Source organism: Engystomops pustulosus, chromosome 3, assembly GCF_040894005.1.
Source record: "Engystomops pustulosus chromosome 3, aEngPut4.maternal, whole genome shotgun sequence".
NCBI classification, from domain to species: domain Eukaryota; kingdom Metazoa; phylum Chordata; class Amphibia; order Anura; family Leptodactylidae; genus Engystomops; species Engystomops pustulosus.
This window is the reverse complement of record NC_092413.1, coordinates 219674361-219690064: the sequence shown is the minus strand read 5'-3', so window position 1 is coordinate 219690064 and position 15704 is coordinate 219674361. Positions and strand designations below refer to the sequence as shown.

Here is a 15704-nt window from a genome sequence, read left to right as displayed (position 1 = left end):
AGGACTATCAAAACTGAACTTTTTGAGGCTGGTTACAGGGGACAGGGTAAAACATGACATCATGATCCTCGGTCTTCTCCATGTAGAGGGCACAGGAAGAATATGGCAGTCTATACTCTTGAGGTAAAAGTAAACTATGATGATCCTTTCCATTTAGCTCTCCATGGAAGGTTCTGGAGTTCTTGTGTAGAGTAGTGGTGCCTTACTGATCCTCTTAATAACCTTAGTGAGTAGATTTAGACGTGTCTTCTTTCTCACAGGGTTCGATGCATTGCCTCAAGAGGTGGTTAAGAACGGTCAAAATGATTGAGTCCAGTTTGAGCAGGAGGAAGGGTAATACATGGCATAATAATCCTCGGTCTTCTCCATGCAACATTTAGAGGACACGTGAAGAATATGGAAGTCCATAAACTTGAGATAGAAGTCAACCATGATGCTTGTTATGACCTTTTTGGCCAGCTACTAGTAGAAGACCTGTAAGACATACTAAGTGACCCTTAATAAACTATGAGAACTTCTGTCCATGAAGGTTCTTGTCTAGTCTAGCGCTGCTCCACTAAACCCCTTCACTAGCAGCGGCCTCATGAGAGAATTTGGAGTTGTCTTATTGGTCATAGGGTTCATTCTAGTGTATCTCTCCATGGTAGTAAATAGCACAGAACCCCTTGGTCTACCCAAAGAGGACACATAAAGAACACCGCAGCCTTTACTCCTAATAAAGAAGTCAAGCATGATGGACTTTGTTAAGGAAACGTAACCAATGAAACCTGAATGTTTCTCGCCATGTTTTCAACCCTCCGCTAAACGTTCTTGGGTTCCTCAGTCTTGTCTTATGTAGTGATGCTCCACTCAAGAAGATTTAGAGAGGTCTTCTTTCATCCAATGCCTTTTCCCAGAGAGCTGTGGGAAAAATGGTGGTACTTAGTGGGATAACCCATGGTCTACAACATGAAGGCACCTGAAGAACATATTGTGGGTCATTTTCCCGACGTGTTACCCGAATATTTCTGATTTGCGCCAATTTTCCCTGTATTGCCCCGGGTTTTTGGCGCATCGGCGCCGGCATGCATGCGACGGAAATCGGGGGTGTGGCAGATTTACTTACCCGGCCCATACGCGATCCAGCGGCGCGTTCTGTGCGGTGGATTCGGGTCTTCCGGCGATTCACTAGGGCAGTTCCTCCGACGTCCACCAGGTGTCCCTGCTTCGCTGAAGTCTGGCGAGACCCAGCGAGGCCCTCAGAAATGCACCATCCTTTAACTGGTGGGGGTAAGTGCAAGTCCCGCGACACTTTTTATTTTTTAAACGTGGCGGTTTCTCCGAATCCGTCGGGTTTTCGTTCGGCCACGCCACCGATTTCCGTTGTGTGCATGCCGGCGCCGATGCGCCACAATCCGATCGTGTGCGGCAAAATCCCAGGGTAATACAGGGAAAATCGGCGCAAATCGGAAATATTCGGGTAACACGTCGGGGAAACGCGAATCGGCCCTTAGTAAATGACCCCCATTGACTTTTTTTGAGGGGACAAGGAGCTCTACTAAGTCTAGGACCATAACAAACCATCACGTTGGGAAAACTTTTGACGTTGCTCTCCACCGAGACCATCTGTTTATACAGTGTCCACCTTCTACCCATGTGTATGGCCAGCTTACGAATGTTCACCCCCCGCCCTGGATGACTGTTTGGTGTTCCTTTCTGCTTTCCCTTCCTCTTGCCACCTTCTTGACTAAATCTCACAAAATTTTGAAAAAAAAAAAAGTTCCATTTTTCTTGTCCATTCCATTCTCCTGTCCTTCAGTTGTCCTCATCAGTCAAGGTTTCAAAATTTCAAGGAGGCCACCTCTTTGGGTGAAATTGGCAGCCATGTCGGTTGTCGGAATCTTGTCAGCTTGACTGATGCGGTGTTAGACTTTCGAGGTTTTTCAGATGGATTCTGCTCACCTGGGGTGTGAAGCTCCTCCGCACCCCGGGAGGTGGTGACCCTATTGCGGCTGTCCTCCTTTCCTGCATGGGAGACAAGGTTGTCAGCCATCATTTTGCTCTGTGTCTTAAGCTAATTATGGTCTCTGTAGGTCGCAGTGATGTCTCCTGAAGCCCCGCAGAGCCTGTAATTGGCTGCATGAAAAATTAAAGAGCAATTCCTAACCTTCTGGTGAGATCCAAAGTGTATGATCTGCAGCATAAGCCGGATGTGTGGATACCCATTGGATGACAGCGGAGTAGTCAGGGGGTTGTCAGGTCCACATAATGGTTAAAGTTCTATAGAATTGGGTCTCCGAATTCCTGGATTATCTATAAAGGCCAGACCCTACTATCTGATTGTAGATCCCACAGCTATTAGGACCCCCTAGAATCAGCTCTTATCAATGGGGGGTCTTCTATCTTCCTTTGATATGAAACGTATAATACACCATTAGCGAGAACAGGCTTCCTCTTATGTTATTAATAGATACTCTAAGAGCCCCATGGACTTCCCCTTTAAATGACCAGTTCTAGTTTGGGGTCCTGATGCCAGCGCCCCTGCTTCATGCTGCAGTCATACACATGGAATTGCCCTTTAAATCCATTTGTGCATCTATAATAACGCGCTGCATGGTGCCGGCATCTACAGAATATTCTCTGAAATAGTCATAATGTAAGTCCGGAGGATGTTGTGAGTCTGCGCTGACACCTGGTGGTCATTACGTGTCTTTCATGGTTACAGTCGGTCGCCATCGCCCCTACAGAACAGCGAGAAAGAGAAGGAGATCCCCGCAGAACTGGCCGAGCGCTGCCTGAGGGAACTACTGGGGAGGGCGGCCTACGGGAATATCAAGAACGCCATCAAACCTGTACTCATGTGAGTATACAGAGGTACTGCACACAGTGATGTCACAGTACAGAGGTAATGCACACAGTGATGTCACAGTACAGAGGTACTGCACACAGTGATGTCACAGTACAGGGATAATGCACACAGTGATGTCACAGTACACAGGTAATGCACACAGTGATGTCACAGTACAGGGATAACACACACAGTGATGTCACAGTACAGTATAATACACACAGTGATGTCACAGTACAGGGATAATACACACAGTGATGTCACAGTACAGAGATAATACACACAGCGATGTCACAGTACAGGGATAATACACACAGTTATGTCACAGTACAGGGATAATACACACAGTGATGTCACAGTACAGGATAATACACACAGTAATGTCACAGTACAGGATAATACACACAGTGATGTCACAGTACAGGATAATACACACAGTGATGTCACAGTACAGGGATAACACACACAGTGATGTCACAGTACAGGGATAACACACACAGTGATGTCACAGTACAGGGATAACACACACAGTGATGTCACAGTACAGGGATAACACACACAGTGATGTCACAGTACAGGGATAACACACACAGTGATGTCACAGTACAGAGATACTACACACAGTGATGTCACAGTACAGAGATAATACACACAGTGATGTCACAGTACAGAGATAATACACACAGTGATGTCACAGTACAGGGATAATACACACAGTGATGTCACAGTACAGGGATAATACACACAGTGATGTCACAGTACAGGGATAATACACACAGTGATGTCACAGTACAGGGATAATACACACAGTGATGTCACAGTACAGAGATAATACACGCAGTGATGTCACAGTACAGAGATAATACACGCAGTGATGTCACAGTACAGAGATAATACACGCAGTGATGTCACAGTACAGAGATAATACACGCAGTGATGTCACAGTACAGAGATAATACACGCAGTGATGTCACAGTACAGGGATAATACACGCAGTGATGTCACAGTACAGAGATAATACACGCAGCGATGTCACAGTACAGAGGTAATACACGCAGCGATGTCACAGTACAGAGGTAATACACACAGCGATGTCACAGTACAGGGATAATACACACAGCGATGTCACAGTACAGGGATAATACACACAGCGATGTCACAGTACAGGGGTAATACACACAGTGATGTCACAGTACAGGGATAATACACACAGTGATGTCACAGTACAGAGATAATACACGCAGTGATGTCACAGTACAGAGATAATACACGCAGTGATGTCACAGTACAGAGATAATACACGCAGTGATGTCACAGTACAGTTTGTCTGCAAGATTTACTGAACTTAACATAGCATTGCTCAGCAGAACCAACATGGTCACCGTCCTGCAGCTCTACATTTGGGCAGCAAATACCACAGAGACACACAGCAGGTTTCTCAGAACAAACTGAGATTTGTGCAGTCAGCCTAAACATCTAGTTTTTGACTTTGGATTTACATTAATTTAGGCACCTTGACAACCATTCCCTGTGGGAGCCCAAGGTCTTCGCGATACGATGCTTTAAGATCATCATGTATTCAATACAGGTGAGAATACGGCATAATACTTTATATATGTACAAGAATATAACTGCTATAATACTGCCCCCTATGTACAAGAATATAACTACTATAATACTGCCCCCTATGTACAAGAATATAACTACTATAATACTGCTCCTATGTACAAGAATATTACTACTATAATACTGCCCCCTATGTACAAGAATATAACTGCTATAATACTGCCCCCTATGTACAGGAATATAACTACTATAATACTGCCCCTATGTACAAGAATATAACTACTATAATACTGCCCCTATGTACAAGAATATAACTACTATAATACTGCCCCCTATGTACAGGAATATAACTACTATAATACTGCCCCCTATGTACAGGAATATAACTACTATAATACTGCCCCCTATGTACAGGAATATAACTACTATAATACTGCCCCCTATGTACAGGAATATAACTACTATAATACTGCCCCCTATGTACAAGAATATAACTACTATAATACTGCCCCCTATGTACAGGAATATAACTACTATAATACTGCCCCCTATGTACAGGAATATAACTACTATAATACTGCCCCCTATGTACAGGAATATAACTACTATAATACTGCCCCTATGTACAAGAATATAACTACTATAATACTGCCCCTATGTACAGGAATATAACTACTATAATACTGCCCCATATGTACAAGAATATATCTACTATAATACTGCCCTCTATGTACAAGAATATAACTACTATAATACTGCCCCCTATGTACAGGAATATAACTACTATAATACTGCCTCCTATGTACCGGAATATAACTACTATAATACTGCCCCCTATGTACAGGAATATAACTACTATAATACTGCCCCCTATGTACAGGAATATAACTACTATAATACTGCACCCTATGTACAAGAATAAAACTGCTATAATACTGCCCCCTATGTACAAGAATATAACTACTATAATACTGCCCCCTATGTACAAGAATATAACTACTATAATACTGCCCCCTATGTACAAGAATATAACTACTATAATACTGCCCCCTATGTACAAGAACATAACTACTATAATACTTCCCCCTATGTACAGGAATATAACTGCTATAATACTGCCCCCTATGTACAAGAATATAACTGCTATAATACTGCCCCCTATGTACAAGAATATAACTATTATAATACTGCCCCCTATGTACAGGAATATAACTACTATAATACTGCCCCCTATGTACAGGAATATAACTACTATAATACTGCCCCCTATGTACAGGAATATAACTACTATAATACTGCCCCCTACGTACAGGAATATAACTACTATAATACTGCCTCCTATGTACCAGAATATAACTACTATAATACTGCCCCCTACGTACAGGAATATAACTACTATAATACTGCCTCCTATGTACCAGAATATAACTACTATAATACTGCCCCCTACGTACAGGAATATAACTACTATAATACTGCCTCCTATGTACCAGAATATAACTACTATAATACTGCCCCCTATGTACAGGAATATAACTACTATAATACTGCCCCCTATGTACAGGATATAACTACTATAATACTGCCCCCTATGTACAGGAATATAACTACTATAATACTGCCTCCTATGTACCAGAATATAACTACTATAATACTGCCCCCTATGTACAGGAATATAACTACTATAATACTGCCCCCTATGTACAAGAATATAACTACTATAATACTGCCCCCTATGTACAAGAATATAACTACTATAATACTGCCCCCTATGTACAAGAATATAACTACTATAATACTGCCCCTATGTACAGGAATATAACTAATATAATACTGCCCTCTATGTACAAGAATATAACTACTATAATACTGCCCCCTATGTACAGGAATATAACTACTATAATACTGCCCCCTATGTACAAGAATATAACTACTATAATACTGCCCCCTATGTACAAGAATATAACTACTATAATACTGCCCCCTATGTACAGGAATATAACTACTATAATACTGCCCCCTATGTACAGGAATATAACTACTATAATACTGCCCCCTATGTACAGGAATATATCTACTATAATACTGCCCTCTATGTACAAGAATATAACTACTATAATACTGCCCCCTATGTACAAGAATATAACTACTATAATACTGCCCCCTATGTACAAGAATATAACTACTATAATACTGCCCCTATGTACAAGAATATAACTACTATAATACTGCCCCCTATGTACAGGAATATAACTACTATAATACTGCCCCCTATGTACAGGAATATAACTACTATAATACTGCCCCCTATGTACAGGAATATAACTACTATAATACTGCCCCCTATGTACAGGAATATAACTACTATAATACTGCCCCCTATGTACAGGAATATATCTACTATAATACTGCCCTCTATGTACAAGAATATAACTACTATAATACTGCCCCCTATGTACAAGAATATAACTACTATAATACTGCCCCCTATGTACAGGAATATAACTACTATAATACTGCCCCTATGTACAAGAATATAACTACTATAATACTGCCCCCTATGTACAGGAATATAACTACTATAATACTGCCCCCCATGTACAGGAATATAACTACTATAATACTGCCCCCCATGTACAGGAATATAGCTACTATAATACTGCCCCCCATGTACAGGAATATAACTACTATAATACTGCATGTAGAAGCGTATAACTACAATGCTGCTCCTGTGTACAGTATGGCGGTATATAACCCCGCTCTCTGGTTGTACAGCCTCAGCACTCTCACCTGGTGATCCAGCAGTTATTGAGTCATCTCGATGCCAATAGTAAGAGTGCGGCCACGGTCCGTGCTGGGATAGTGGAGGTTTTGTCTGAATCTGCTGTGATTGCAGCCACTGGATCAGTGGGTAAGTACACCTGTATGTTGGTGGTATGTGTATGAGGTAACAGTATGTCGGTGACAGGTAGGTGTCCATGTTATGTGCAGGCCCCACGGTGCTGGAGGTGTTCAATACGTTACTGCGGCAGCTGCGGCTGAGCATAGACTACGAGCTGACCGGCAGCTACGACTCCGCCATCAACATCGGAACCAAGATCATCAAGGAGCACGAGGAGCGGATGTTCCAGGAGGCCGTCATCAAGACTATAGGTAGCGTATAGTGCGGTAATATCACGCAACTTACCTGTGACCTACCCGTGCATCATGTGACTGACCTATGACTGACCTGTGTACATCATATGACTGACCTGTGACCTCCCTGTACATCATGTGACTGACCTGTATCGTCATGTGACTGACCTGTGACCTCGCTGTGTCCATCCTGTGACTGACCTCTGACCTCCCTGTACATCATGTGAGTGACCTGTGATCTACCTGTGTGCATCCTGTGACTGACCTGTGACCTCCCTGTACATCATGTGACTGACCTGTGATCTACCTGTGTGCATCCTGTGACTGACCTGTGACCTCCCTGTACATCATGTGACTGACCTGTATCGTCATGTGACTGACCTGTGACCTCCCTGTGTGCATCCTGTGACTGACCTGTATCGTCATGTGACTGACCTGTGACCTCCCTGTGTGCATCCTGTGACTGATCTGTGACCTCCCTGTACATCATGTGACTGACCTGTGACCTCCCTGTACATCATGTGACTGACCTGTGACCTCCCTGTACATCATGTGACTGACCTGTGATCTACCTGTGTGCATCGTGTGAGTGACCTGTGATCTACCTGAGTGCATCCTGTGACTGACCTGTGACCTCCCTGTACATCGTGTGACTGACCTGTGATCTACTTGTGACTGACCTGTGACCTCCCTGTACATCGTGTGAGTGACCTGTGATCTACCTGTGTGCATCCTGTGACTGACCTGTGACCTCCCTGTACATCATGTGACTGACCTGTGACCTCCCTGTACATCCTGTGACTGACCTGTGATCTACCTGTGTGCATCGTGTGAGTGACCTGTGATCTACCTGTGTGCATCCTGTGACTGACCTGTGACCTCCCTGTACATCCTGTGACTGACCTGTGATCTACCTGTGTGCATCGTGTGAGTGACCTGTGATCTACCTGTGTGCATCGTGTGAGTGACCTGTGATCTACCTGTGTGCATCGTGTGACTGACCTGTGACCTCCCTGTACATCGTGTGACTGACCTGTGATCTACATTCCTGTACCTGTGTATTTAGCATTAGTTTCCAGCAGGGGGCAGCCCTTACATGTATGAGCTCTCCAGGTAGTAAGCGCTGTGTGACGGTTCTGTATGGACATTTGGGGCTGTGGGGTTATAGTGCCGCACCCCATACACCTGTCTGTACTGACAGCACCATGTCACATCATTATCCAGGATTATGGGACGTCTCAGATTATGTCATTTTCCATAGGGTCATTTGCCAGCACGTTGCCTACATACCAGAGGTCAGAGGTCATGCTGTTTATAATGGGAAAAGTGCCGCTACCTTCAGTGCATCATCCGATAGATCCTGGAAAAGCTGGGTAAGGGTTGTCCTTCCATTGGATGCCGCCAATGTTTTAATGTACTTTCTGAATTTTCCATTCTGTGACTATATGATACTGCCCTATAGTGCACCATGTCAGAGTTTCCCATGTCCTATTATATGTTTAGATGTTTAACTTTATAGTAGTCATATAATAGTGCCATATAGTGCCATGTAATAAATCCGCCATAACATTACTCATATAATAGTGCCATATAGAGACATGTAATAAACCCGCCATAACAATACTCATATAATAGTGCCATATAGTACTATGTAATAAATCCGCCATAACATTACTCGTATAATAGTGCCATATAGTGCCATGTAATAAACCCGCCATAAAAATATGCATATAATAGTGCCATGTAATAAACCCGCCATAACATCACTTATATAATAGTGCCATATAGTGCCATGTAATAAACCCACCATAGCATTACACATATAATAGTGCCATATAGTGCCATGTAATAAACCTGCCATAACATCACTTATATAATAGTGCCATATAGTGCCATGTAATAAACAGCCATAACATTACTCGTATAATAGTGCCATATAGTATCATGTAATAAACCCGCCATAGCATTGCCCGTATAGTACAATGTGATAAACCATTCACACCAGGAGCCGTGTACTAGTGAAATACAGTACTGTGTAATAAACTGACTGTATAATAGTGTCATAGGTCACACCTGCCATACCCATGTACATATAATAGCGCCATATAGTACCACATGATAATCCTTACCCCAAATCCTCACTGTGATTGGGTGAAAAGTTTGTATCGTGAATGGACTTCTTACAGAACCTTGCAGTATACTAACCCCATTCTCCACCACATTCATCACTCAGGGAGAACCGGAACCGTCTGATCCAGATCATGCTGCTGAAATCTCTGCTGCAGGTACTTACCTCAACATATCTACCGCATCCGTGACTGACTAACCGTAGAGCTGTCCAGGAGGTGGACAATATGCTGCACTGCCCCCTACAGTCTGATGTCTGGGTCCTCCAGGGCTGAGCAGTGATGGGATTAGTATTTTGGACTGGCTACTTAATAACAGTATGGTGGCGGTACGGGCACTACATGGCGGTATAAGTTCAGTATATATGGCCATAGATGTAGCAGAGCTGTGTTTGCTGATTTATACAAGGGGGCGGAGCTGTGACAACCTCTCTGTCACTCCTTACAAGGTGTCGCTGGGTTTCCAGTGCAGTAACATGCTGACCGCCTTACCCAGCTCCTTCCTGGACCCGCTGCTTTCCTCCGCCCTGATGGAAGACGCAGAGCTCAGATTATTCGTCCTGGAGATTCTCGTCTCGTTGATCGATCGACATGACAACCGACCCAAAGTTTCCACCATCAGGTACCTCAGGGGCGGAGCTATTTATGATTGGATCATGATCATCATTGCATATCTTGATACAATTTACAAATGTAATTGTTTGACCCCACAGATGCCTCAATTTAGTGTTATAGAAGTGGGAGGGGCTTCACTGGGTAATATGAACAGCGCCCCCCGCAGGTTGATTGCAGTAATTTATTTCAACCGTCAGAGAATTATAGGGCTGAAATGTGTAATTCAAAAAAATTGTAAAAAAAAAGAAAACATTAAAAAAATGTCTAAAATTCTGATGTTTTCTATGGCTTTGGTCTAGTACTGTGCCGGACATCGCTGTACTGAAGCTTAAAGTGGACAAGTGCTCCCGACAAGACACGCTCTTCATGAAGAAGGTACGCAGAGCATCACTGTGGGAATGATTAGGAGAACATGGCTGCCTTAGTCCAAAACAGCGCCACCCATGTGCACAGGTCGTGTCTGGTATTGCAGCTCAGCTCTATTCAGTGCAGCAAAGGTTCATTATAAGAAAAGTGGCCCGGCGTGGTACTATGGGAAATCTATGGGGTCCCACTCTGGAACACCTTGGAATCTATGGGTTCCTCCTCCAGGGCTCCACATAATCTATAGGCTTCCAGTCCAGAGCTCCATGTAATCTATGGGGTGCCACTCCAGGGCCCCCTACAATATATGGGATCTCATTCCTGGGCTCTATGTAATCTATGGGGTCCCATTCCTGGGCTCTATGGAATCTATGGGGTCCCATTCCTGGGCTCTATGTAATCTATGGGGTCCCATTCCTGGCCTCTATGTAATCTATGGGGTCCCATTCCTGGGCTCTATGGAATCTATGGGGTCCCATTCCTGGGCTCTATGCAATCTATGGGATCTCATTCCTGGGCTCTATGCAATCTATGGGGTCCCATTCCTGGGTTCTATGCAACCTATGGGGTCCCATTCCTGGGCTCTATGTAATCTATGGGGTCCCATTCCTGGGCTCTATGGAATCTATGGGGTTCCATTCCTGGGCTCTATGTAATCTATGGGGTCCCATTCCTGGGCTCTATGGAATCTATGGGGTCCCATTCCTGGGTTCTATGCAACCTATGGGGTCCCATTCCTGGGCTCTATGTAATCTATGGGGTCCCATTCCTGGGCTCTATGGAATCTATGGGGTCCCATTCCTGGGCTCTATGCAATCTATGGGATCTCATTCCTGGGCTCTATGCAATCTATGGGGTCCCATTCCTGGGTTCTATGCAACCTATGGGGTCCCATTCCTGGGCTCTATGTAATCTATGGGGTCCCATTCCTGGGCTCTATGGAATCTATGGGGTCCCATTCCTGGGCTCTATGGAATCTATGGGGTCCCATTCCTGGGTTCTATGCAACCTATGGGGTCCCATTCCTGGGCTCTATGGAATCTATGGGGTTCCATTCCTGGGCTCTATGGAATCTATGGGGTTCCATTCCTGGGCTCTATGTAATCTATGGGGTCCCATTCCTGGGCTCTATGTAATCTATGGGGTCCCATTCCTGGGCTCTATGGAATCTATGGGGTCCCAATTCCTGGGCTCTATGTAATCTATGGGGTCCCATTCCTGGGCTCTATGTAATCTATGGGGTCCCATTCCTGGGCTCTATGGAATCTATGGGGTCCCATTCCTGGGCTCTATGCAATCTATCTCACACATAGGGGCGCTGCAAGGTCCATTATTTGTTCTACTCCAGTCACAGTAAAAGCTGCATTCACAATCCTCCTGATAACGCCTTCCTCCCGCTCCCCAGCACGCGCAGCAGCTGTACCGTCACATCTACCTGAGCTGCAACGACCCCTGCAATGTCCAGGCCCACTACGAGGCGCTGTACGCTCTGCTGGTGATGATCAGCATCGAGCTGGCCAACGAGGAGGTGGTGGTGGACCTCATCCGCCTGGTGCTCGCCGTGCAGGTAAGGAGGTCATGTGACCAATTAATAGAGTAGAAGGGTAGACATTGCGATTACTCTCTGGGGATGGTTCCTACGTCTTTGTTTTTTTTGCACTAAAGTCCAGTAACAAAACTGGATTCATAAAACTTTCAAAAAGTTTCTAAAAGTTTTCAAAATTTTTTTTTTTCTTTTTTTTGCAGGATCTGGCTCTGAATAACGAGGACAATCTCCCGGCGTACAACCGCTGCGCCCTGCACGCCCTGTGTGCCGCCTACCTGAACCTGATCTGCCAGCTCACCACCGTGCCCGCCTTCTGCCAGCACATCCACGAGGTGGGACGCCATTACTCGTATATGATAGATTGTAGCAATCCCAGTCCAGTTATAATCCAGGACATCTCATAATCCCATTGATGCCGGATTAAAGGAATTTTCCTGGAATACTTACCCAGTAATCCCGATATTATTGATCTTGTGTCTCTTCTCTTAGGTGATCGAGATGAGGAAGAAGGAAGGGCCCTATCTGCTACCGGAGGACATCTTTGTGGAGAAACCCAGGTGACTATAAAACCAAAGCTGGAATATCCCGGCATATAACCTCTTCAGGGTGGCGACTAGTATGACCGCACCACAAGGGGGTTGTCACCTAATAAGATTAGACAGAACATATCTGCTTGTTCTAGAAACAGCGCCCCCTTTGTCCCATGGACTGTGAGTAGTACTGCATCTCGGCACCACTCATCTAAATGAAGCTGAGTTGTAATACCACACATGGCCTATGAATATGGGTGGCGCTGTTTCTGGGGGGGTCACTTTTTTTTTAAAGGGGACCTTTCACAATCTTTTAAAACTGCAACACTCTGTATCCTTTAATAGGCATTAGTTCCACTGGCAAAGTTAGATCCCCCCCCTACATTATTTTAAGATCTCTGCTGTCAGATGGGTGGAGCCAGATTGTCTGCTCCAGGCCAAGACCTCCCCTTTGACAAAGTAAAGGCTAATGAGCACAAGTTTCAATGCCCAATATGCTTGTTGTCTATTTACTGACAGATGGGTGGTCCTGAGCTAAAACTGACAGTCTGACTCCACCCACCTGACAGTACAGAACTTTCAATAATGGGGTGGGGGGAGGTTAGAGAGAAAATTCCAACCACATTGGGATCACCGGTGCCTATTAAAGGGATAGTTACGTGGATGGAGGTGGGGAAAGGTCATCTTAAAGGATGTTTACAGAACTGTATTACTAGTGATTTATCTTAAAGGGGTTGTCCGGGTTTAAGAAACTGAAGACCTATTGTTACGTGAGGTCATCGATATCGGGTCAGAGAGTGGAGATGAATAATCTGATTGTGGGGGTCCCACCCATACCTGAGACTGGGAAACCCCTTTAATGCTGCTTTTTAAAGGAGAGGTTCAATAGCGCCTGTGAGTTGGAGGAATATTATTTCCCCTCCCGGACACTGGCCCCATCTGTCCGTTGTGTATTGGCGGCCATTGTTATACATGAGGTCACCACAATGGCCCCTTCTGGTGGAGGGAGCGTGTACGACCGCCACCGATTGTCCGCGCCACTCACAGGCACTGGCGCATCCTGCGGCCACTTACCCTAATGACTGGTAATGGCCACTCAACCACTTTATCACAGCACTTAGATACTTAGCTCTTAAGAGCAGCTCTGACCCCTCTCCCCCTCTAATGGGTCAATCCGTGCACCTATTACCCACAATCCCACAGTACTAAGTGCAGTATCCATGACCCAGGCCGCACAACCGACAAACACCAACCCTCCCCGATCCAAGGATTCACAGAGCAGTGCATTGTGGGAGCTCAAGTGACCGTTACACAGGGCGGAGCTAAGACGCTAATTTGTATCAGTTTTGCATCTGATTGAAGAATCTAATCTCTACAAATGATCCTGCAGGTGGTCGAAGAGCGTGGAGCACCTCAGCGCAGACCTCCTCTTCCTGCAGAGCAAGGTCAGCGAGGTGCTGGGGGGCAGCGGGTACAACTCAGACCGGCTGAGCACCCCCTATGTGCCCCAGCTGACAGGTAAGTGCCACCTCTCCAGCCTCCTAATGTCCTGTAATGTTCCGTAAAGTGCCCCCTGTCGTAGGTAAGGCGGCCCCCTGTCGTAGGTAAGACGCCCCCCTGTCGTAGGTAAGACGCCCCCCTGTCGTAGGTAAGACGCCCCCCTGTCGTAGGTAAGACGCCCCCCTGTCGTAGGTAAGACGCCCCCCTGTCGTAGGTAAGACGCCCCCCTGTCGTAGGTAAGGCGCCCCCCTGTCGTAGGTAAGGCGCCCCCCTGTCGTAGGTAAGGCGCCCCCCTGTCGTAGGTAAGGCGCCCCCCTGTCGTAGGTAAGGCGCCCCCCTGTCGTAGGTAAGGCGCCCCCCTGTCGTAGGTAAGGCGCCCCCCTGTCGTAGGTAAGGCGCCCCCCTGTAGTAGGCATGGCGCCCCCCTGTAGTAGGCATAGTGCCAGTTGGCTCCATTAGCCCATCTCTGATATAGTATCCAATCCTCTTTACATCACGTTACATACATGTTAATCGTCCTGCACACGCCAAGGTCACGCTCCTCTGTGTCTGTCGTTGTCTTACAGATGAAGACCGTCTGTCTAAGAGGAAGAGCATCGGGGAGACAATATCTCTGCAGGTGGAGGTAGAGTCCCGCAACAGCCCGGAGAAGGAGGAGGTGAGGCCATGGACGTCGCCCATTGTCCACATGATGACTGAGCTGCCAGTGACATAAGTGCAGAGAGCTGTAGTAACCACCCGGCGTCTGTGCCCTGCACCCTCCATGAGCAACCAATGCCCGGGGCAGAGGTTCCCGATACAGAGCTCCAAATCCTCTGCTTTACAATGCACAGAGGTAGATGATAAAATTCCTCCTCTAGAGGGAGCTCCCTGCACATTTATTCTGCACAGTAAGCTCAGCAGCTCCCCCTGGAGGAGACTCCACACAGCCACAAATTTCACATTTTTTGGGACCTACTTTTCTTTCTTTTAAAAGGAGCTTAGTTTGTAAAAAAAAAAATAGTATGTGTATATCCTGTATCTGACCTCCCACTTGTCACCCCAGAACAAGGTCACACATGAAAGGACCGGTCACTACCTCCCCCGTTACATCAGCGCAGGATTTTCCTGAAATACTCTGTAACACTTTGTGATTCTCTTCTCTTTAGAAAGCTCCGGCCGAGGAGATAACATTTGAAACTCTGAAAAAAGCAATAGGTAAGAGTCGCTGTGCATAGTATGTAATGCCATAGGCCGCCTTTGGGGGCGCTGCAGGGGATGTCACCCCATGTTTCCTCCATACAGTGGACAGCGTAGCGGTGGAGGAGCAGGAGCGGGAGCGCCGGCGCCAGGTGGTGGAGAAGTTCCAGAAGGCTCCATTCGAGGAGATCGCTGCACACTGCGGGGCCAGGGTGAGGAGTCATACATGCCTTAAAGGGGAACTCCAACAATGTTCATTTTGGGTCTGATACAGAGATGACCTGTAGTGATTACACTGCCTCCACAGGGCCGGAGGA

General features: G+C 45.7%; 1 protein-coding gene across 4 annotated transcripts in view; it reads left to right on the top strand.

Moving 5' to 3' along the window:
• The window catches only part of EFR3B (EFR3 homolog B), an 84950-nt gene that overhangs the window by 62702 nt on the left and 6544 nt on the right, over nt 1-15704 (top strand). For all 4 annotated transcript variants that reach the window (XM_072143867.1, XM_072143870.1, XM_072143868.1 and 1 more), the window contains 15 exons: nt 2705-2839; nt 4337-4415; nt 7169-7304; nt 7385-7546; nt 8790-8901; nt 9762-9813; nt 10104-10276; nt 10569-10644; nt 12038-12199; nt 12379-12510; nt 12668-12735; nt 14099-14226; nt 14775-14866; nt 15357-15405; nt 15493-15599. In XM_072143867.1, coding sequence (XP_071999968.1) covers nt 2705-2839; nt 4337-4415; nt 7169-7304; nt 7385-7546; nt 8790-8901; nt 9762-9813; nt 10104-10276; nt 10569-10644; nt 12038-12199; nt 12379-12510; nt 12668-12735; nt 14099-14226; nt 14775-14866; nt 15357-15405; nt 15493-15599 — 1663 coding nt within the window. The remainder of the gene's footprint in view (nt 1-2704; nt 2840-4336; nt 4416-7168; nt 7305-7384; nt 7547-8789; nt 8902-9761; nt 9814-10103; nt 10277-10568; nt 10645-12037; nt 12200-12378; nt 12511-12667; nt 12736-14098; nt 14227-14774; nt 14867-15356; nt 15406-15492; nt 15600-15704) is intronic.